This window comes from Musca vetustissima, unplaced genomic scaffold, assembly GCF_032173495.1.
Source record: "Musca vetustissima isolate MV318-11 ecotype Yass unplaced genomic scaffold, APGP_CSIRO_Mvet_v1 utg805, whole genome shotgun sequence".
Taxonomy (NCBI): Eukaryota; Metazoa; Arthropoda; class Insecta; order Diptera; family Muscidae; genus Musca; species Musca vetustissima.
Window position 1 is genome coordinate 68,470 of NW_026874960.1, and position 23,693 is coordinate 92,162.

The window sequence follows — 23,693 nt, forward strand, 5'->3', positions numbered from 1 at the left end:
CATTCAAGTAGCGTTTGACATCTTCCCCAACTCCCCAAGTCTGTTTAATCACTTTATTCATTAGTCTGTAAATTTAACACTGGCGTTAACATGACTTTTTTATGTCCTCTTTTTATAGCCTTTCATTCCTGCGCAATGTAGGATTTAGCATTTTGGCACTTGTGTTGTTTGTTCGTGTTATTGTGCGCATTATCTTCAAATTTGTAACATTTTCATAAAAGAACAAAGAAATATATATTAAACAGAAATTGGAAATCAAGTGTTCGTAAAACGATTATCCTGAATCAACAAAGCAATTGCAGCAAAAATATTAAATTATAAAAAAATAAATATTAAATTGAAACAAAATTTCAATAAGAAAAAACAGGAAAGTAATCTGTCAATTACCCTTATAATTATACGATTTCAAATATAAATTGGATAGATAATGAAAAATTGGAACAATTGAAATGATAAGAAATCGAAAGAAACTAGTCATTAATAATGCCGACATATGGACACCAAACCAGTCTTACATCATACGTGTAAATGTGTTTTTGTAAAATGTTTTTCCCTTTCATAAAATAATTTGCTTCAATTGGTCGATACTTACACAAATCTCAATGTCGATATCTATAAAATATCGCAACGTCACAATCATCAACCACCACCACCGCCAACTAAAGCCAATACAACTGCCAACATCCAGTCCAACGAAATGCATTTGTAAACAAAACATCAAACGTGTTTCAAAATGTTAATGAATTTCTTTCTTTCTTTTTGTGTTTTTGTTTTTTTTTTTATATTCCCAACATTTTTTTATTCATAGTCTGCCCTATAGCTATAGTATTCCATACATAAATCGACCATACCGGCCTCGATATCGAAGGCGACTTGTGGATGTATTGCGTGATGCCTAGTCTCATTTACACGTAGTAGATAGTCGGATTGTTATGATTGTTGTGTTTCACAGTTATTTTTGTTGTTGTGTTATTTCAAAAACAACCATAAATTGTAATACAACAACATTTTGTTAATATAAGTTTCGAGCATCTCACAAACCATAATTGTTGCATTAAATTAAAAACGTCAATATGTGCTTCGATGTATAATATAATATACAAAAACAATCTTCTTTAAATAGGCTTCGTAATATTTAAAAAGGTGATTTTTCGAATATAGAATTTCTTGAAATAAAATCGGGTCCAAATACTGAAACAACTGTCTTCACAAATATGTTGTATGTTGGCTAATCCGTTTTCTACTCCGTTTGCAAAACCTCGAAATACCCATCAAAGACCCCATATAGTATAGACATTCTTGGCCAGAATAATTTTCTATGTCGATTTATCCATGTCCGTCCGTCTGTTGGAATTACGATAGAGATCGCAATAATTAAGATAGAGGTCTGAAATTTTCTACACACATTGATAATACTTCTAGGATGTTTAGTATTACAAACGGGGTATGTCTACATCCTTCTTAATGTCTACATCCACACTTCATTATTAACCGATATGCAGTATTTTGATTATGTTGGGCAGGAATTTCATCCAAATTCGATTAAATTAGGTAACCCAAACTACCTAATTTAAGCCAATTGGAATGAAAGTAATTTGGAGCAATGATTTTTGATCAATGTAAAGATAACTTTTCTACTAAAAGATATAAATATTGATCCATATAACAGTACACCTCAATATTCCTAAAGAAACAGGCGGCCATTTACTTTGAAGTTTTCTTGGATTTGGCTCGTATTCAAAGACCCACATGGTCTACATCTGCCTAGTTGCGGGGTCATACGCATATTTCCATGAAATTCTATGTCGATCTATGCATGTCCGTCTGTTGAAATCATGATAGAGATCGCAATATTTAAGATAAAGCTCTGAGATTTTGCACAGATATTGCTAGTACTTCTAGGATGTTTAGTATTTTAAATTGCGTAGGCCCCACATATTTGCACGTTTTGGGATAACCCCCATATAACGTTACCACAAAATATTCGGTATTTTGCTATCTTAGGTTCTCATTGTATAGCACATGTCCTTACCAATAATTATTAATATTAAGCCAAATTTCAGGCCAACCCAAATAAAACGGTACCTTCCAATATTCGGTACTTTCGGGATTTTGGACACATTTTTCAAACGAATTGGCTTTAATTTTGTATTTTGGGTTCCTGTTAGGGGATTTTGGGCATATTTTGTCAATCAAATCGGCTGTATTTTTTTAAATTTTGGTTCCCATTGTAAAGCACATCCTTTTACTAAAATGCTTAATATTGAACCAAGTTTGAGTGGCCCCCATATAACAGTACCCCCACATCTCTGTACTAAAAAATATTTGACTATCCAAAATGATCAATATTGATCCCCGCGTTGGTAAAGTCCCATAAAACGCTCGCCCCCTTACCCTATTAGACAATCATCTTTTTCTCACGATTTTCTGGTATATTCAAGGTCCTATCATAATTTCAGTATTCTCCTAGGAGCCCCCATTAACTTTACATATTTTGAATGTTATCATCATGGTATAAAAACTCATTAGGAAATAATTTAACCTTCTTAATGTCTACATCTGTCTAGTGTGTAGGAATATAGATTTTATGACATTTCCCTCCTTGTTGAGCTTAGAACCAATTCGAGTAAGGTCTATAATGCAGAGGGTTAATATTTACCCTACAAGGTTTTTACTGCAATGTTCCCCAGACACAAGCTCAGGAAGTCTCAGTTCTCCTATTAGATTTGTAGATGGGGATGGGAACACCTTTCTCTACAATTTATTTGGAAAATTTGTATATATTTGAAAGATTATTAATTATTATGGTTTGTGAAAATTTGCTCCTTACATATAAATATGACTGCTAACTGTTTGTTAATGTTATGTTATAAATTATAATTACTTTATTTATATATTTTTTGTATTTACTCATAAATCAATAAAATTAAATAGTTTCTTGAATTGCATAGAAAACGGAGTATGTTTTATTTATAAAACTTCGTTGAAATATGTATGTATGATATTAAATGTGAGCAATCGATTTGTCATATAGCCCTTGTACGATGTAAAATTTGTGTGTTTATACGAAATTTCCTACTAGGTCCAATTACATTCTAATTAGATAAATTCCAAAATATTTATGTTAATATTTAATTGATACCAAAATCCTTTTTTGACAATGAAATTAATTTTGTGAAATACAAATACAAAAACTCGTTCAAGGGTTAAATATTCAAGATATGTTATACGTTATTCAAATTATGTTATGTCATTGAAAAGTATTTACTTGACTTTAATTTAATGTTTAATTTTTTGTCAATTTGTTTTTGTTTTGTTTTATAAATGGTAATGCTACATTTGCTTTGTTGTTATAATTGCTAGTCCACCGTAATTTTCTCCCATTCCCCCAAATGTCGAATTTAAATAATTCTTTTATTCTCCTTTGCAATTAAGAAGATTTGTTATCCAAAGATATTTGCACATTCAATTGAATTGCTTGATTTTTAATTCTCTATATTTTTTGTTTGTACGTCTCACGAATGAATGAATTACTTCACCTTTGCGTGCGCACTCACACACACACAAAGACATACCAAAACACGACGACAGGTGTATATCCTTTTGAAGTGCTTCTTTTTTCTTTGTGTCATTGACGTCAGTAACGATGAAGATGATTTTGCTACCCCCAAACTTCTTCTTTTTCTCTTTTTTCTCTGCTCTTATTTTAGCCTTTTCCGATTGACTGATTTTGTAATTAGACTAATTTTAATGCTTTATTTGAATCATTAATTTTATTAATGGTAAACAGAACCCTACGTTGGCATCCTCCCTACTCACCATCTCCGCCGTCATTATCAATACTTTTAACAAATTCAAAGAATAAGAAGAGAATAAAAATTCGTCAGCTGTGAGACAAATAAAAAACGCATATTTTAAAGAAATTAAAGTTTATATCGGATTTTATATTTTGTGTTACACCAATTATTTATTTATGCATTTTGAATGATAATTTTTGCATGAGTTTTTGTCGGATTCATTGTCAAGTATTCATTTCATTCATTACATCCTACACCGTATTTTCTGTTGGATTTGACCCAAAGATAGAACAAATCGAAATGTTTCTAAGTCTTTAGATTGCCTCCGAAAGATCAAAGGTAGCCATAATCGAAGGCGTCACTTCCACGTGGATTTTTATTAGATGTTTTAAGTTATGTTAATGGTCCCACACGCATTTGTTCAATCGAAGGCGTTTGTAATTTGAGATTCCGGCTTCTTGATTAGTTAAAGTGACTGCCATAGAGGGTGGCCGATCCCCATTATTTGGTACTTTGAAATTTTTGGGATCTTTTTAAAAAGATTTAGTATTTTCAATCTTTTGGGACGGCTTTCTACCTAAGCAGGAAGTTGGTATTTAGGGTTTTCTTTGGTACTACCCTGCTAAAAATTATCAATATTGGTCCACTTTTCTGGATAATAGCTACAATTCGCATATGCAAGTTTCTCATCAGGGCAGAATAAATACAAGTTATCAACCTTTGTAAAGCCACATAGCCCAATATGCCTGATGAGCCGCTTAACCAACGGCGAAACGCGTCGCATAATGGTGGGTACGCAGGTTCTTCTCCTGGCTTTCCTTTTCATTGCAAAACTTCGATCATTAAGCTCGACTCGAAAGAGTATAAATAACTCACTTAAAATTACTTTCAAGGCAAAATTCAAATAACATAACCTATATAGATTTACGCAAACCCGTCTGTCCGTCTGTTGAAACACGATAGAGATTGCAATATTTAAGATAGAAAATTTGTCCAGACATTTGGGGATTTTGGACAGGGTTTCGAAACGAATTGGCTGTAATTTGTTTTTTTTTTGAGTTATCATTGAATTACACATATCCATACAAAAAAAATTGTAAATATTGACCCAAGTTTTCCGGTACCCCCATATAACGGTACTCCCAGTGTTCGGTATTTTGCGGATTTGGACACGTTTTTCAATCAACATAGCTTTAATAGTATCATCATTGTATAAAAAATCTCCGTACTTAAATATTTTATATTGACGTATATTTAAGGGAGCCCCCATAATATTGTACCACCCAATATGGGGATTTTGACACGTTTTTAATTCAAAGTGGATGTTATCCCACTCCCAAAAATATCAATATTGACCTCCGTTTTATTATAGCCCCCATAATGCGGTGGCCTCACTATTAGATATTTTGATAAATTTTTCTGACGTATGTTCAAAGTCCTATTATAACTGAGAGCCCTCATTAATTGTAGATATTTTGATTGTCATCCTCATGGTGGAGTAAAAATTCAGCCGGCCGAACTTAACATGGTTTTTACTCTTTTTAACCGAATTGTATAATCGAATTCCTGGCGAATAAAAAACTTCTTTCCAGAAATTATTTAGTATGAAGTAATGTTTTTTCAAATAGCTCCATAGTTTTCCAACCTGAGTGTCTGTAATTTGGAGCATGAGTTAAGAGTTATAGAAGCCCCCGCATAACAAAATCCGAAGGTTTGTAAATTTTAAACTGCAGAATATAACAGTAGTTCATAAAACGGTCATACTTAATGTGAGAATTTCAAATAATTACGAAGTCATCTGCCGGCAGCCATTAGATCCCTGTGTACAACAATGTTTTAAGGTGCTCCTATCATTCCTTTAGTCACGTTGCCGACAACAATAAACTTTTAACTTTCTCGCTTTTCCACTTTCCCAACTAATCACCACAGAATACAATTTATTTCTTTGTTTTATTGTGGGGAAGTTTTTACTGAAATAAAATTCTCACATTTCTTTATTTTGTATAATTAGCTTTTTCATTTCGTATATTTTCTTATAATGTACCTCATTTCCTGGAAGCAACGAAGACGAAGTTTTATGAACCGTTGTCGCATTACCTTTGAGGAGACATTTCTGTCATCATTGTCAGGTGTCATGTAACAGCATTTCCTTTTGAGACAACAACAACGGCAACAAGAATGTTTTTTTAAGACGATCCCATAAGGAAAAGATGTAGGGAATCTGTAGCGGAAACTCAGGGACCATTTAATACTTTTTTCTTTATTTTGTTCCAAAGACACAAAGATTTATTTCACCAATAAATAAAATAATGACATCAAAAGGAAGGACAAAAATTGATTTATACCATCTTAAAATAACCCATACAGTCAAAACAAATTATTGCGACATCTGTCATCAATTACTCATTGCATTTGACAGTATTGAGTAGTCCGGTGAAAATAAGATTCTCAAAGATGAAATTATTTTCCGTATTATATTTTGTTGCAGTATAAATCTGTAACTATTAGAATTATATTTCCAAGGTGTTCGTTATACCCTTGGTCGACTGTTTGCATATTTTTTAAGGGTTTTTCAAAAATTCAATATCAACATTTAACAATAACAAACAAAACAAATATAAATGTTAAGTAATTATAGCTCACAAAGCTTTCAGACATTCATGTCTCCCATGGCTTTATAACAGCTCGTAAGGGTTGAATGTAATTTCCTATGATTTTCTGTTGAATATAAACAAAAGTCGGGAAAAACAATTACTAATTACATGACTTCTTGTAAATGACGGTTACTAAACAACGGAAACATCAACAGCAAATATGAAATTTTTTTTGACAACTGTTACTGGTAACATTTTGCAAAGTGAAATGAGGAAAATATATTTAAGGTAAAACACGAACCAGGAGCATAGCATTCAGGTACCGTGCAGAGCAAATATAAAGTCAACTGTCTGTCAACTACATTAAATTCCATTAAAGTTTGTTTAAACAACTTTTTTCACCCATTGTTGCAAAAAAATGAATCTTTTTCTCTCGAGAATATTTTCTCCAAGTACAAAATGTGTTGTAATATAATTCCATTCAACGGGTTTCTTTTCTTCAAATAGATTGAATTGTGTTCACCTCTGAAGAAGAACTGACTTTAAAAGTAGAAGAAAACGAAGAAAAAAATTGAATTACCAAAATGGAAAATTAAATCAGAATGAACAACAAACAGATAAAGATCTGTTGTTACATAAAAAGCGAAATTCCTTGAAAGTAGGTCTAAGGTAAATTTTACGACGTGGCAATAATGTTCGTGGGTAGGTCTAGTTAGAAGTTTACAGTTAGTAGTCTATTGTTATACACCAGTTAATTATTAGAAATGATTGAGAATTAGTTCTGTTGTTATCAAGGGCATAAAAATATATAAAATGGAATTGCAGTTTGGCATACTTTGGGGATATATTATGAACTAGAGTTAGATCGGTGGTAACATTAACAAGGAAAAACGTCGTTATGTTCGGCCCGGTCAATATTTTTCTAATCTCCAACACTATGTGCATTCAAAATTCCTTTAATCTGTCGGGATGTTTATATGGGGACTATGTTATTGCATTATGTAGGAATATGACATTTTTATGTTTTACCCCCCAATATCCTGGAATGCTAAATTACAGCCACTAAATTAGAAAATGCGACTAAAAATTTTAAAATGCTGAATACCCGGAAACATGAACCCATACTTATAATATTTGATTTGGAGATTTCTTGTTCAATTAGAATCCAAAATAATAAATTACAGCCGAGGTGTGTGCCTTGGGATGTAGCGTTATATGGCGGCTACTGGAACAAGTAGACTAGTATTGAATATTTTTAAGAGAAATGAAACCCCAAAATACTAAATTAAAGTTTACTGACTTACTTAGCTGACCCGAGTCAGAGCATTTGTTCCATAAGCCGAGCTTTGAAACGATTTCCAATGAGTCGTTCTTGTGAGCAGTTTTTCCAATTTGAAAGACCATGTTTCGATATGTTATCTTCCACTTAATATTTCCATATTATTGGCCTTCTTGGTCTTCCCCTTCCTCGTGAACCATCAGTGGGCTCAAGAGTTGCATACCCATACTTCAGACCCATACCACAGCACGGGTAGTATCCGTGTGTGAGTTTTTGTAATAGTTTTTAAGTTTCACAGTTGGTCCGAGCCAATGGTCGTCTTCCGCATTGATGTCATCAGCTTGATCCTCCCGCCATTAACTGTCAAACCCGCTTTGGAAATCTCCTTCTCAATTTATTCAAATGTATGTGTTTCCGCCCGTGAACAATGTTCGACCCATTATATCAATGTCATCGGCGTAGGCTGATAGCATGTGTTGTATGGGGTACAGAGTGTCATTTCGGTTCACATTAGCGTCTGAACCCTCGTTCAGTATTGAAGTGCTCCTTTCCTGAGCGGATAGGGTTGCCGAATGCGGCTTTATAGTAGACTAATAAATGGAATGAATAAATGTGTTTTTGGTTGGTCCTTTCCAGGATATGGAATGAACATCTGGTCTATGGTGGATTCGCCCGCTCTTAAGCCGCATAGGTATGGTCCTCAGAATGCTGAGGTTCCAATCATTGGCACGCATTCGTCTAGCCAAATTTTACTAATAAGTAGGTACGCACTCTTGACCACCGGTCTAGAATACTTCGGCACTTACTGCTTTATTATTCTTCCATTGAATGCAATTCTGACCTCATTTTAGCTAGGTAGTGTACACTCTATACCGTTATTTCTTATTGGTTCTGGGGTATCTTCTCCACCGCCACTATTTAATACCAGCAGATTAAATGCTCCTTCCAGATCCTCAGAAAACTCTCTGTATCGTTCGCAAGGTTTCCTTATTCATCTCCACAGGAGGATATGTCTGGACCAAAGCCTTCAGTTTGGTGTTTTACTCGTTGGTAAAATTTCCGGACTTCATTCTGACTCCTGTACATCTCGATTTGCTGACTTTTTTTGAAAATATGTTTCTCCTCTCTCTTTCTCTTCCGATAATTCTCTTTCACCTCAGGAGCATTACAACACCCCTGATCGTACTATGGGTTTCCTGTCGGTGGTCTTTGGTAGCCAAATATTGCTTTTGCTGCAGTTTGCAATTCATTGCCATTGCGCTTCTATATTATCAGGACAAGGGGTGCTTTCGTCAAGCAGATGGATAAGTTGAGCGGAGTAGATTTCTGCCGTGTTGTGTTAGATCGCACCTTTGTTGCTACATTAGGACAAGTGGAAACCTTGGCTCGGATCGATCGATAGTAGAATGCAGTCCGTATATCACAACATGATCAATTTGATTTCTCGTTGCTTGATCAGGAGTATCTCCTAGCAGAATTTTAATGACGTAGCCAGGGCAGTGGTCATATGGTGTTTATAGACGCTCGTAAAATATGTCTTTGGTCTGCCCATATTTGTCTTCCGTCGGAGTATGGGCTCAAATGAAACTGATGTAGATGAACTTCGTTTTATACGGATTATTGCAATTTGTTCATCTACTGGAGTGAATCTTGAGACGATGTTTATACCCTTCACCACACTGTGGTACAGGGTATTATGTCTTTGTGCATATGTTTGTATTAGGCAAAAGGAATCGAGATAGACCCATGGTTCCTTTTGAGAATATGCATATAATCGCTTTCTGAGTCGATTTATGCATGTCCGTCCGTCCGTCTGTTGATTTTAAATTGTAAACAAAGTACAGGTCGCATTTATAATCCGATTTGGCTGAAATTTTGTACAGCTCATTTATTTGGCCCAAGGACGAACCCTATTGAAATTGGTTCAGATTTAGATATAGCTCCCATATATATTTTTGTCCGATTTACGGACTTTAGACCCTGAAAATCTTTCCATTTGCAGGAAATTTGGCATTGCGTACAGAATTAAGCCTCGAAAGATGTGTGCCAAGTTTCGTGAAAATCGGTTCAGATATAGATATAGCTCCCATATATAGTTTCGCCCGATTTTAGGTAAATGGGGCACCATTTCAGATTTAGATATAGCTCTCATATACAGTTTCGCCCGATTTTAGGTAAATAGTGTACTAAAGATCCATAGCTAGGCCGATTGACACAACGTACTGAAGTTTATATAAATTATTCTCTGATAAGTTTCCTTGAAATCGATTCAAATATAGATATAGCATAGCTTCCATATATAATTTCGACTTATTCATGCTAATTGTACACCAAATAATCAATGAGTGTCTGATTGAGATTAAACTATAAACAGTGCAGCATACCGAATAGCGTGCGTCAAGTTTGCTTTAAATCGATTTACAAAGTTTAGCATATGTTGCAGATTGACATGATAGTCGGTTCGGATATAGACAAAGGTCGCATATTTAAGTTCGTTCAATTTCATGTCAATTTTCCTTCGAAAAATCGACGTCTTTTAGGATACATATGTTGAATATACCCAAAGTGGTGAAGGGTATCATATAGTCGGTCCAGTCCGACTTTACTACTTTCCTTACTGGTTTTATTCTCCTGTTAGCCATAAATTCTCAGCCAAATTCGTCATTAATTTGATTTACCGGTTGAAACGAAATTTACACCATTGCACAATTTAGATGAATTTCGGCGAAAATATATATGGGAGCTACATACAAATCTGAACCAATTTCAAATGTCATTCTAGACCCAATTAGGTACTCTATGCAAAAATATCATATCAATTGGTCAAACCTTAGGTGATGGTTTTCTATTTACATCACATCGAAACTATATGAAAAAACTATATCTAAATTTGAACCGATTTTCACAAGTAAATAAGCTGTACCAAATGTCATTCAATTCGGATCATAAATGCGATCTGTACTTTGTTTTCGAAGTACATTGTCAAACATATGCACAAAGACACAGTTCATTAATATAATCTCAGCATGTTGATTTCTTCTTAAAAATTCGCTTTAAACTTTCCATGGAACCTACGTAACTATTCTCCCTCAAAAAGGCGTCCATTCACCACGAAAAAATAAGAACTAAACTAACAAAACATTAAACGCATCAGGTTCTCATTTGTGTGCAGATAACAATAGCCAGACACCATTCTTAGTTTCCATGACCATTAGGTAACTGACAATGGTATCAGAATCAGCGTTTTGTTTAGATAGTCACCCAGGCGTTTGTTCATCGCCACACATCGTTTGAGTCACATTGAAACTGAGCAAACACAACAACAACAACAAAACTTGGGAAAATCCCCCCCAAAACAAACTAAACAACGAACCGTTGAACAAACAACAATGAATAAAAGAAGGACTGGTAGATTGACAGGACGAACTGGTAGGTAGGATAAAGGTAGATAGATAGCGAGCAATACATGAATTAAGCATAGGGACACAACGTGTGTGTGTGAAAAACAAGCGCTAATGCTAGCACTAAAGCTGCTTTTCGAATTAAAAATCGAAGAACACTATTTTTGGGGAGGGTCGAGACAGACCGGCCACTTTATATCGTGGGCCCTGCAGGTATTTATACCCTTCACCACACTGTGGTACAGGGTATTATGTCTTTGTGCATATGTTTGTAACAGGCAAAAGGAAACGAGATAGACACATGGTTCCTTTTGAGAATATGCATAGAATCACTTTTTAAGTCGATTTATGCATGTCCGTCCGTCCGTCTGTCTGTCTGTGCATGTTAAATTGTAAACAAAGTACAGGTCGCATTTATGATCCGAATTGGATGAAATTTGGCATAGGTCACTTATTCGGCCCAAGGACGAACCCTATTGAAATTGGGAAAAATCGGTTCAGATTTAGATATATATATATATTGACCGATTCAATGTAAATGGTCCCTATATATCTTTCGATTTGCACGAAATTTGGTACAGCCTAATCATTTAGGTCTAGAATTATGTCTGCAAAATTTCATGAAAATCGGTCCAGATTTAGATATAGCTCCCATATATAGTTTCGTCCGATTTCATGTAAATGGTGCATCAAAGTCCCTATATATCCTTCGATTTGCACGAAATTTGGCATAACGTACTGAATTAAGCCTGGAGTGATGTCTGCCAAGTTTCGAGAAAATCGGTCCAGATTTAGATATAGCTCCCATATATAGTTTCGTCCGATTTCATGTAAATGGTGCACCAAAGTCGCTATATATCTTTCGATTTGCACGAAATTTGGCATAACGTACTGATTTGACCGTAGAGTGATGTCTGCCAAGTTTTGAGAAAATTGGTTCAGATTTAGATATACCTCCCATAAATAGTTTCGTCCGATTTCATGTAAATGGTGCCCCAAAGTCCCTATATATCTTTCGATTTGCACGAAATTTGGCATAACTTACTGAATTAAGTCTAGAGTGATGTGTGCAAAGTTTCGAGAAAATCGGTCTAGATTTAGATATAGCTCCCATATATAGTTTCGTCCGATTTCATGTAAATGGTGCACCATAGTCCCTATATATCTTTCGATTTTCACGAAATTTGGCATATAGCTTCCATATATATTTTCGTCGGATTTTAAGTAAACAGTGCATCAAACTCCTCAGGTTTGTCAGATTGACATCAAATTTTGCACAACGAACATAATTGAGCATAGAATTATGTAGTCCCGTTTTCTAGAAGTACAGACATAGCCCAACGGATGACCTTTTGATATTTTTTTGAAGTCGATTTACATACTTTTGTCCCATTGTAATAAACGAATGACATGTTTTTGGATAGATCTAGGTAGATTCACATTTAGATAAATATCACATATTTTATTTCATCCAATTTTATGTTAATAGTCCTGTTTAATATACCCATAGTGGTGAAGGGTATCATATAGTCGGCCCCGTCCGACTTTACTACTTTCCTTACTGGTTTTTATTTTCGCTTTCATATTTGGCTTATAAAATTGGTAATCATAAAAGGTTTATAACAAATTTTGGAGTTCTGTCGCAGCCGATGGAATTGCGGATGCTTCGTTAGTAAATATACTTCTGATATTAGATTATCTCAATAGAAATAGGTTTTCAATATATATCCAATATCATATCTGGTTTTATGGTCCGGTTCTCTACTTTTATCGCAGTTTCAGACTTCGAAATGAGTGAATACTTTTCTTATAAAAATAATCGCTTGCGGTAATTTTAAATTGAAGTCATCACTATTTTTTTCATTCAATTTTTTTGTAGGACACCCAGGCCTTTACCTTGGAATCAATTTCGTGAAAGTTGACTGAAATATTTTTGTAAACATTTTTTCTTTTCAATATTGTCTCAAATTGTCATTACTGGCTAAGAGTATTACTTGTCCGCCATAGCAACACCAAAAATCAACAACATCGAAGGTCTCCAAACTCAAAACAATGGCGAACAGCGAAAACGATGTGGCAAAGATATACATAGTGTCATAACATTTGTTGACTAAGTCGAAATTGTGGCTGGGTGTGTTTATCAACATTTTCTTGATATGACTTGGTGGGTGGGTGCGTGGTTGGTTTTTAGTTAGCGTTTCGTCTGTAGGTTTGTGTACTTTCCTTCAAATAATACTCTTAACTCAAGTTTGTTTTTTGGCAAACAAACAGATATGGATACTTTTTTCACATCGGCTGTGGTGCCAATGTTAGCGCTCTGTTGTCACGGCGAATTTTAAGTTAGTGCGTGTGAGAATACTGCTTTTGATATTTTTTCTTTTCAGTTAAAACTCTTATAGATTTTTTTCGCAATGGTAAGATTTATAAAAGCAATTTCACGCATTCTGTGCCGTTTTGAGTGGAAGCCGAAATTTTCGATTTAAATGTAAATTTTCACCAAGCTGCAGCAATTAGTCTTTTTTGTTTTGTATACTGAAATATAGTTTTGAACGCGTAGTTTATGGTTATGGAAGTTGTGGGAGGGCCACTATTTTTCAAAAGTTTAGAAAATCTTTCATTTGTAATGGTTTTTTGGGTTTTAATAATATTGTACAAAGATATTTTCAAATTTTTACAACAATTTTCTTGAAACAGACGCTTCAAAATCAAAAGGAAAGAAAAGTAAGAGAAATAATTAGCAATGAGGGAATTTCCACAAACGGGTACTAAGAACAAGAAGAGTGGACCTATACAAAAATATTGGGAATGGGGCTTTTAACAACTGGAAATTAAAAATCGAAATCGAATTTCCGTGAATTTGGTTATATACCGAAGTTTTATGCTGTGCCAAACAAAGAAGATAGTCCGTTTGAAAATGGATATATATATATATATATATATACTAGCGGGCCCGGCAAACGTTGTCTTGCCCAGCAATATTGTTGACTTATAATTCTCGGAATTTTAGATTTGTTTTTAAACCCTCCACTATAAGGTAAAGTGTACAGATCTTTGTAATATTTTTTTCTATTTTTGCATTCTAATGTTTCTGTTGATATAAATGTATTAATATTCGAATTCGTGGAAAAATTAATTTTAATAAATTTAAATGCGCATATAAGTTTGACTTTCGGATTTAATTACATTTTCCCAATATATTTAAAAGACTTCCTCATTACGGCAGCCCAATATTAAGTTAACTTTTTATACCCTTCACTATAAGAGAGAGCTTTGAAATTTGCACATACATTACTACTCCTAGGATATTTGGTATTGAAATGCTCCATATTGGTTCTCTTGTGGCCCCCATAAAACGGTATTTTGTAATATGAGGAATTTTCACAATTTTTTCCGTACCAAAAATTATTAATGTTTCGGGGTAACGCCCATATAATGATAGCTCTCAATATTCGGTATTTTGAAGATATTGGGCACGGCCTTCAAAATCTCTACTTAAAACTATCAATATATAATATTCGAAATTTGGCTTAATTTTATATTTTGGATCATCATTGAGTACAAAATGTTCCTAACAAAATTTGCCCAAGCTTCCCAAAACCCTCCACATTATTCGATCCTTTGGGGATTTGGGCATGTTTTCAACCTAATCATCTGTAGTTCGTTGTTTGCTTCAATATTATCAATATTGGTCCACCTTTGTGGGGTAGCCCCTATATAACGGCACATATAATATTCGGTATTTTGAGGAGTTTGGTTACGCTTTCAAGCTATTTGGCTGTAATTGTTTTAGATCATCATTGACTACAAAATATCATTACAAAAAAGTATCAATATTGGCTCAAGTTTCCGGGTAGCACACATATAATGGTGTCCCCCATACCATTACTCAAGTGGTGTCAAATCTTCCTAGAAAAACCTAATATATCACCATTCCCATTGTAATAGCTGTAATATGTCATTCCGGTATATTGGGGGGTAAGACACATTTTTGCAAAAAAAAATCTCTATTTAGGTCCAAGTTTCGATATAGCTCCTACATACTGGTCCCGCCCCATTAAATAAAGACAGAATTTTCTCAAAGAGTTGGCTATAATTAGGCATAATGTATTCCAGTGAATAAATAATATCATTCCAGATATTATGCACTATTGCTTAACATTTTAAAAATACGCCATAAATATTTCCCGTTTAATTTTTCGATATGTTTAAGTTCTTATCCCCGTTTTTGCAATTTGCAATTTTATAGTCACATGTCCATCCTGAATAGGTAACATCATGAGACTCTTTGTTATAATAAATATTTTCGATGTAAATTTTGGTATAACATTCACATTAGGTATTTTGCCTTGGCTGGTTTACTGTTTTTTCGTTAATTGTTCTCTTTCCAGTTGAGCTTGATGATAGATTTTGCAGAGAAAATATCTTGTATATTAGTTTTGTCTGTGATACACATTTTTTGTGTCGGTTATATGCGAGATGTTCTGTATATAAGTTCAAAGATATTGACAAATGATTAAGCATAGAACCACCATAAAATGGTACCACCTGATTTGGTACTTTAAGGAACAACATGTTCCTATGGAACTATTACTATTATTATTTTCAAGCAAATTTCCTGAATGGACACGAACCTTATTAAGAATGTCTTCTGATTTTCCATCCTAGCATTTGCCGCAACATTTACGTGCATTCTATGGAAAATGTGTACATACAATGATCGCGTGTAAATACAATGATATACTTTTAAATTTTTAGGTATACTCATATAAAATAGTTTCAATACAATGTCAATCCAATTGAAAAAATAATAAAAATAAAATATTTGGAAAAATTTTCAATAATTGACAGATGTAGACTTACAGAATTGATACGCGGCCAAATTTCACCCAAAATATCTCAAAATAACATCTATGACGTGGTGGAACCAAAATAGCTCGATACCAAATTCGTGGAAATGCAAATATGCCTCATAAATTTTTTTGCAAATTTTTCGCGATTTTGAAATTTTTTGAACCTTTTAAACCTTCCCTGAAGCTCCACGAACATTTCAAGACTAAGATAAGAAAAATCCGTTCAGCCGTTTTAGAGTTTTAACGAGACTAACGAACAGCAATTCATTTTTATATATAAGGATATATATGTACAGTGAGTGTAATAAGTATTTTGCCTCAATAAAAATTTGAAAAAAATCCAATATATACGTCTATAGCCAGCAAACTAAAGATGTAAAATGAATTATGTATGAAGGAGTACGTTTGTGGACATATTTAGATCGTATTTCTGCAAGATTCACTGCGTAAGACCTATTCATTTTTAGATATCGGTATATATATACAATCCGAAAATATTTATCACAAAAAAGTATTTTGCTTTTTATTATTATTTTAGAAAAAATTGTTATATAAACACGTTTGGTCTTTTTGTAGTTACCATTGCGGGTAACGACATACTATAAGTGATTTGGCAACGATTCCAATAAACCACGGCATTTTTTCACGAGTATTTTCTCACATTTACGTTCAATACATTCTCCAGCAATATTTCATTTAATATTTGGTAATTTCTCATTATAATCTCATAATCAGAGTATTAAATATAGTCGTCGCGGCTTAAAAACATCCCAAATATGTTAAGAATAATAAAAAGGAGGTTTTACAAAATATATCGCGAGGACAGGACCTTAAAAACTATTAAAACCAAAATCCGACAAACAAATTATTTAAAAAAATATCGCGAAACCCCATTTTTCTAAATTCGAAAACTTTATGGTTAATTATTACTGATCTAGGAACCAAAATATTCTATGAAAATAGCAATAAGGAGGTCAGATTCAAAGATATAGACGGTTTTCTGGCAATAGAAATACATCTTATTTCGAAAATAAATAGATCGACCCGTTTATTCCCTACTGCATTTTATTCGCAACTGATGGTGTTAATCGGAGATAAAATATAGAATGCGTATTCGCCACCAGCAACCGCAGTTTTTCAAAAGACAATAGGATTTGACGAATAATGATGTTTTCTCCCAACCTCATGTATTGTTTTTTATTACTATTGCTTTGGAACTGTTCATATCTTTGAATCTGACCCCCTTATTGGTATTTCAATTGCATATATTGGTTCCTAGATCAATATTAATGGACCATACAATTTTCGAACTCAGAAAAATTGGGTTTCGCGATTTTTTTTAATAATTTGTTTGTCGGATTTTAGTTTCAATAGTTTTTAAGGTTCTGTCCTCGCGTTATATTTTGCAAAACCTCTTTTTTTATTATTCTAAACATATTTGGGATGTTTTGAAGCCGCAATGACTATGTTTAATACTCTTATCTTAAGATTAGGACGAGAAAATACCAAATATTAAATGAAATACTGATGGAGAATGTATTGAATGTAAATGTGCGAAAATACCCACGAAAAAATGCCGTGATGTATTGGAATCGTCGACAAATCGCTTATAGTATGTGGTTAACCGCAATTGTAACTATAAAAAGACCAAACGTGTTTTATGTAATATTTTTTCTAAAATAATAATAAAAAGCAAAATACTTTTTTGTGATAAACATTTTTGGGTTGTTATAGATTTCGGCCGATATCTTCGAGACAAATAGGTCTATCGCAATGATTCTTGCAGAAATACGATCTAAATATGTCCACAAACATATTCCATCACACATAATTCATTGTACGTCTTTAGTATGCTGGCTTTAGACGTATATATTGGAATTTTGTCAAATTTGTATTGAGGCAAAATACTTATTACACTCACTGTATGTACATATATCTTATCCTGGCATATTTCCGAAATGTTTTTTCCCGGGGTGAATATTTACGACATAAGATGAAAATGTTGTCATGTTACATAGATAGGTCTTTGTTTATTTGGCACCCGAATATTGAATAAAAACAGCCCTTCTAATTATATGGACAGATTCCCTTACCCATGTGATGTGTTGTAATGTTCAGATTATTTTTGTGGCGTATAGAGCGGCTTGAAAAACACACACAAATTGTTTTTTGGTCTAATCCATCCCCTAAATTTCAAGTGATCATATCCGGAAATTATAGACGTTGGAACTTCGTGTAAAATTTCAAATCGATCAGGGTGAAATATATGCCCTCTACTGTGTTAATGGTAATCAAAATATGTAGATCTCTGCAGAAAAACAGACAAAAATAAAGGTTTTGGTCTACATGCGGACATGCATGACTAGATCGATTCAGATAGTCGAGATATGACGATCGCTGTAGTAAAAGTTGGGCTAAGATCAATATTGCGCTGCGTTACAATTTTTTCGGCCAAGCTCTTCTTAGATATTAGAGGCATATCGTGATTTCAGTAGACAGTCGGTCGGGGCTCTGAAGTCGATATACCAAATTATAGCTACTTGGAATGTACAAAAACTGAGGTATGACTCTTATATGGGATCTATATTAAAAATATTCCGTTTGAATATGCAGTTGAAACTTCAAATTCCCTTATAAGTGTATTGCACGGAATTTTGCTGCATATTTTCATCTTGTTTGATTACAAAATTACTGGAATGACTCAAAAGAAGAACCAATAAAATACTTCTTACCACCATCTATCACATTGAATTGTAAAGACAACTAAGGCAACTATGTTTAACTCAAAGCGTAGCGAAGAAGCAAAAAACAAAAACGACAACAAAAGTTCAACATTTATTCTTCTCACTTTTAATTGTGAGGGAAATGTTCTCTTAATTCAATTCAATTTCATAAACAAATAACAATCTCTTGAATGTTTATTCACCACAAGGCATAGTAAGAAGTATAAAAAGACGAAGAAAATTGAAACTATTTAATAAAATTAGTAGAAGACAAAATCAACACAAGTTCACGTTGTGTGTTAGTGTGAATATGTGTGAGTGCCCATTGTACACACAAATTGTTAGAATGTGCTTAACTGGTGGACCAAACTATTATTCACACATTTTGAGAATACTCTTCACCAAGATTCCATATTTATTATGCCAGTAATTTAACACCAATTTCAAGTTACCAACCAATCCACTTAAAGTTTGTGCCAGCCAGGAATGAAAAGTTAAGTTTCGCTACTTGGTAAGCAGCTTAATTTTTAATCTCTTTAAATAAAAGAACTTGGCTGCTAAGGCCCAAACTTGTTGACTTTATTCCGAAAAAAAAAATAAAATAAAAAGATAATAACAAGTTCTTTGTTCATAGGTTAATAGTATGTATGTCGGGTATGTTGTATGTATATTTGTGTGACTATTCCTGGATGATGCGACGGAGCACAAGCTTAAATTCTGTTCCCTTAACAGAGGATAAAGATAATTGTAGATTATTTCTTCCTTTATTTTGCTTTACTTTGATATTTAATAGCGAATTTAAAATGCATAAAGATAATAGAGGAAGATAATAAAAAAAGGAAATATTTACATTCGTTATGGCCAATAAGCAAACAATAACAGCAGCAACAACAACAAAATCCGATACTGGGGATGGACACTTTCTCGCCATGGATACCAAAAAATAAAAAGAAACCAAATATTGACAGCATAAATAAATGTCGAAGAAATCAGGACAGGTCATAAAGCCACAGTTTATTGAATGATAGTAATCGAAAAATATCTCTGCTAATATTTATTGTTGAGTGTTTTGTCTGTTTGTCTTTCATTTGCTGCGATATTTTATTCACTGTATTTCTTTCAATATTTTTGTAATGCATGAATTGTTGTTTATTATTTTTAACAAATATCAACATATATACATAACTACAAACAATGTGAAAACAAATTCATAAACTCATCTCCATCTGTAAATAATTTACAATTTACTTAATCTTAAAATACACCAACAGATGTTAGAAAAAACACAAAGAAGATATTGCTGAAATTTAACGCTTTGTATGGGAATAATGTATGATATGATCAAATAATCAAAATTTTACTAAATAATATTTACTTTTTTTAAATATTTGACATCGGACTAGAAAATAAGAATATAAACCGGTTTCTTGAGTTGTTATAATTGTACACTTGCTCTAACTTTTCGAAATAGTTTTATTTATTTTTTAAAGCAATGCAAGGATTTAATTTTTTGATAAAAAATCAAGTTCAGTTAGAAAGAAAAGCAATTTAAATATTTCCAATCTAGGGACTTTGAGCTTTACACTATTTTTTTTAACGCGTATAGGCGTCGTCCTATACCCCAACCGGAACTTCATGTACAATTTTTTAAGTTTAAATTTTTTATGTTTGTTTGGCCATTTATTTTATATCTGACCTCACTTTTGTAATCAGTGACCACATGTCTACAGAACATGATCAACGCAACTCATCGAAATATTCATATACGACCCTATAAATAAATAAATATTTATTTATTCATGTACGTCCGTCTGTTGTAATTTCTCTATCGTCTTAACGAATTGACCGCCAAAATTTTGCTTAGAATCGTCTCTTGTCTGCAAGCAGGTCAAGTTCGAAGATGGGCTATATCGGTCCTCCTTTAGACATAGCCCCCATATAAGAGTACCCCGCTATTTTCGGTATTTTACGGTTCTTGAGGGCGTTTTTCAACTGGATTCTATTTAATTTGTGTTTTCCGTCCGTCCGTCGGTCTGTCCATGTTAAATTGTAAACAAAGTACAGGTCGCATTTATGATCCGAATTGGATGAAATTTGGCATAGATCACTTATTCGGCCCAATAACGAACCCTATTGAAATTGGGAAAAATCGGTTTAGATTTAGATATAGCTCCCATATTTATTTTGGTCCTATACATCCTTCGAATTGCACGAAATTTGGCATAGCGTTGAGACCAGAATTACGTTATTGCGTTTTGTTAAAATTGTTCCTTCGAGGGAACATTGACATGAAATTCTTAGGATACATATGTAGAAGATACCTAAAGTGGTGAAGGGTATCATATAGTCGGCCCAGTCCGACTTTGCTGCTTTCCTTACTGGTTGAGAGTAATTTCATATTTCTGGTTGTCAGTAGTTTACAATATATCTTATATGAAATATGCCCTATATAAATATCCCACCCATTTACTTTACACTTAATGTTGCCTAGAACAGAAGTATATATAATAACCCTCGTAAAATAGTATAGAACATTTTCACCTTATGTGGAGTGTGTTATTTGAAGAATCTGGTTTAATTAGTTTTATAGAACTGGGAGTAAATTGTTCTCAAACTGTTCATAGATGTCGCTGATGATGATTTCATACATACGGGTGGTATACCCGATTAAAGATGGGTTGTACGTCGTAAGGAAGTTTTGCACCAAAATAGGCTGCTATTCTGCAATTTGAGTTTTTCAACAGTTTTAATATAAATCCACTTGTTTGGGATTTTTTTTCATACATAGAAAATTTGATCAACTTTTCCCTGGATTTGGTTGCAATTTTTTGACTTTTGGAAAATACCCGGAATTTATTGGAACTCCCACATTAGATTAACATTATCTCATAGTTTTTATTCATATTTGCAGTTTTTGGTATAGACGAGTCTCTGCTTTGTTCTTTTACAAAACAATATATCAGTAACAATGAGAGCAATTCAGTTGCATTTGTTCAAATATACAAAACGGATAATAAAACAGTTTATTATACTTCCAGTATTTCGATACTCGAGGGAGTATTAACAAGAAATGTGTTGACATTTAATTGAATGCATTAGGAAGCATTAAAAGTCCAATGTCCAGTATTTGTTTCTTTGTTCTGCAAGAGATTATATTTACTTCGATACAAAAATATATATTCTCAAGAGAAAATAATTCCTTTAATATTATTATAAGATGACACGCACACATTCATATCTATATACACAGATACATCACCAACACAGAAGTCGTCTACACTAATCGCATTCGAATGCTTATTGTATCTAATACTAAAGAATAAGAACGAAAGCGAACGTTCGAACGCCACCATTCGTTGTCCCTTAAAAAATTACCATAAAAAATTTGAATCGCAAAAATACAAATAAATCTTTGAACGTCAAAATTAATCAAATAAAATACCAACAACAATGACAATCTGACAAACAATTGCTGATAATGCTTTGATTTATGGATTGATTGATTTAAGAGCAAACGAAAAAAAAAACTAAAGCAAAAGCCAAAAAAAAAAATAACTGCACAAAAAAAGAAGCCAAAAAAGCAAATGCATAGAATACAAGAAACAATAAATTTGAAAACCTAATACAGCAAATTGTACAAAAATAAAAAGCAAAGCACAATAAAGATGATGAAATTAATGAATTTGAAATTCAACTGTAAATCAACCTACAATTCCGAACTGATATAACTTTTCCAGCTACACAAGCCGCTTTCTAAATAAAAGCAAGAGCAGCGCCATTGTATCACAGCCATCCCTATCCACGCCCAATGCCTCATTCGATGAGGATGCCAATGGCACCGGCGATGATTCGGATTCACGTTATGGCACCGGACGTTCACGTTATTTAGCGATGAAGGAGCGTCGCAATCGTTTGGCACGCAGTCGCTCTTCCCATCAGTTTGGCAACGACGATGATGATTTGGATGAGCCTGTGTCGCCAACCACGGCATCACCATCTGCTTATTTAGCTTCAAGGTGCGAGTCTAACACATTTCAATTAATAATTATTAAAATAAACTTTAATATTATAATTTTATCTTATTTCAAACCTTCTTTTATATAGTTCATATTTATATAGCGCTCAATTTTTTTTAATTCAAAATAAAAGCGTTTTCAATTTAAAACGAAAAAATTCAACCACGAAAAGCGTCAAAATTCCAAATTCTAAATTTTATAAAAATAAAAAAATTACGAAATGACATCGAAAAACAAAATTATTTCACATTGCAATCATTTGCTGTAAATATTTCATTAAAAAAATTTATATGAATTCGATTCCAAGTTTTCAAAATATCATTGATGTTGTAATGTGGCTATTTGGATTATTTTTGTTACACCACCTTGGCTCACACACAGAAACGCTTTCCTTATCAAATCTAACAAAACGAAATCTATATATTTTTTCTTTAAATATTTTTATTTGTGATTTTTTTATTCTTTCATATCATCACTTCATTCGTTTTAAGTTTTCTTTTCACATCTCTCATGCGTTTTCTGTTTTATTTTTTTTCCATTTCTAAACCAACAACAAATCAAATACAAATTTTCACATTTTTTTACTAAGTTCATCGTTTACGTCCTGTATATTCGCGTATTTGTTGGATATTTCCCCCTCTTATTCTTTTTTAACAATAATAATTTATTTTTGGTATACGTCTTGTAAGTCCATTTAAAATATAATTATTTTTTAAGTTTCCAGTTCCAGTCATTTATGGCCCAAATTATTAACTCCAAAATTACATTTAAAAGTATTTTATAAAAAATATATTTTTAAATATTATATTAAAAAAATCACAAAATTGATTGGATTTATTATGATAGATATCTCAAGATAATATATTTAGAATTATAATTCCAATATGTATAAATGTTTTAATCGGAGGATATTGAACCTCTTGAAGAACTAGAGATCTGAATTAATAACCTTCAAGATATTCCAAAAAATAATTCATTCATGAGGTCAACATTTTATAAAGAAATTTTGTTATTTTGTAATTGGGACCGAATT

At 33.1% G+C, this 23,693-nt stretch overlaps 1 protein-coding gene across 4 annotated transcripts in view; it reads left to right on the forward strand.

Annotated features, from left to right (window-relative positions):
• The window catches only part of LOC133337472 (uncharacterized), a 71,415-nt gene that overhangs the window by 41,706 nt on the left and 6,016 nt on the right, over positions 1-23,693 (forward strand). For 2 of the 4 annotated variants that reach the window (XM_061545689.1, XM_061545690.1), the window contains exon 7: positions 22,382-22,660. The exons of 1 other annotated variant lie outside the window; for it this stretch is intronic. In XM_061545689.1, coding sequence (XP_061401673.1) covers positions 22,382-22,660 — 279 coding nt within the window. Of the gene's footprint in view, positions 1-808; positions 906-22,381; positions 22,661-23,693 lie in introns of those variants that run through there. One more of the 4 variants, XM_061545693.1, reaches the window with a different exon arrangement.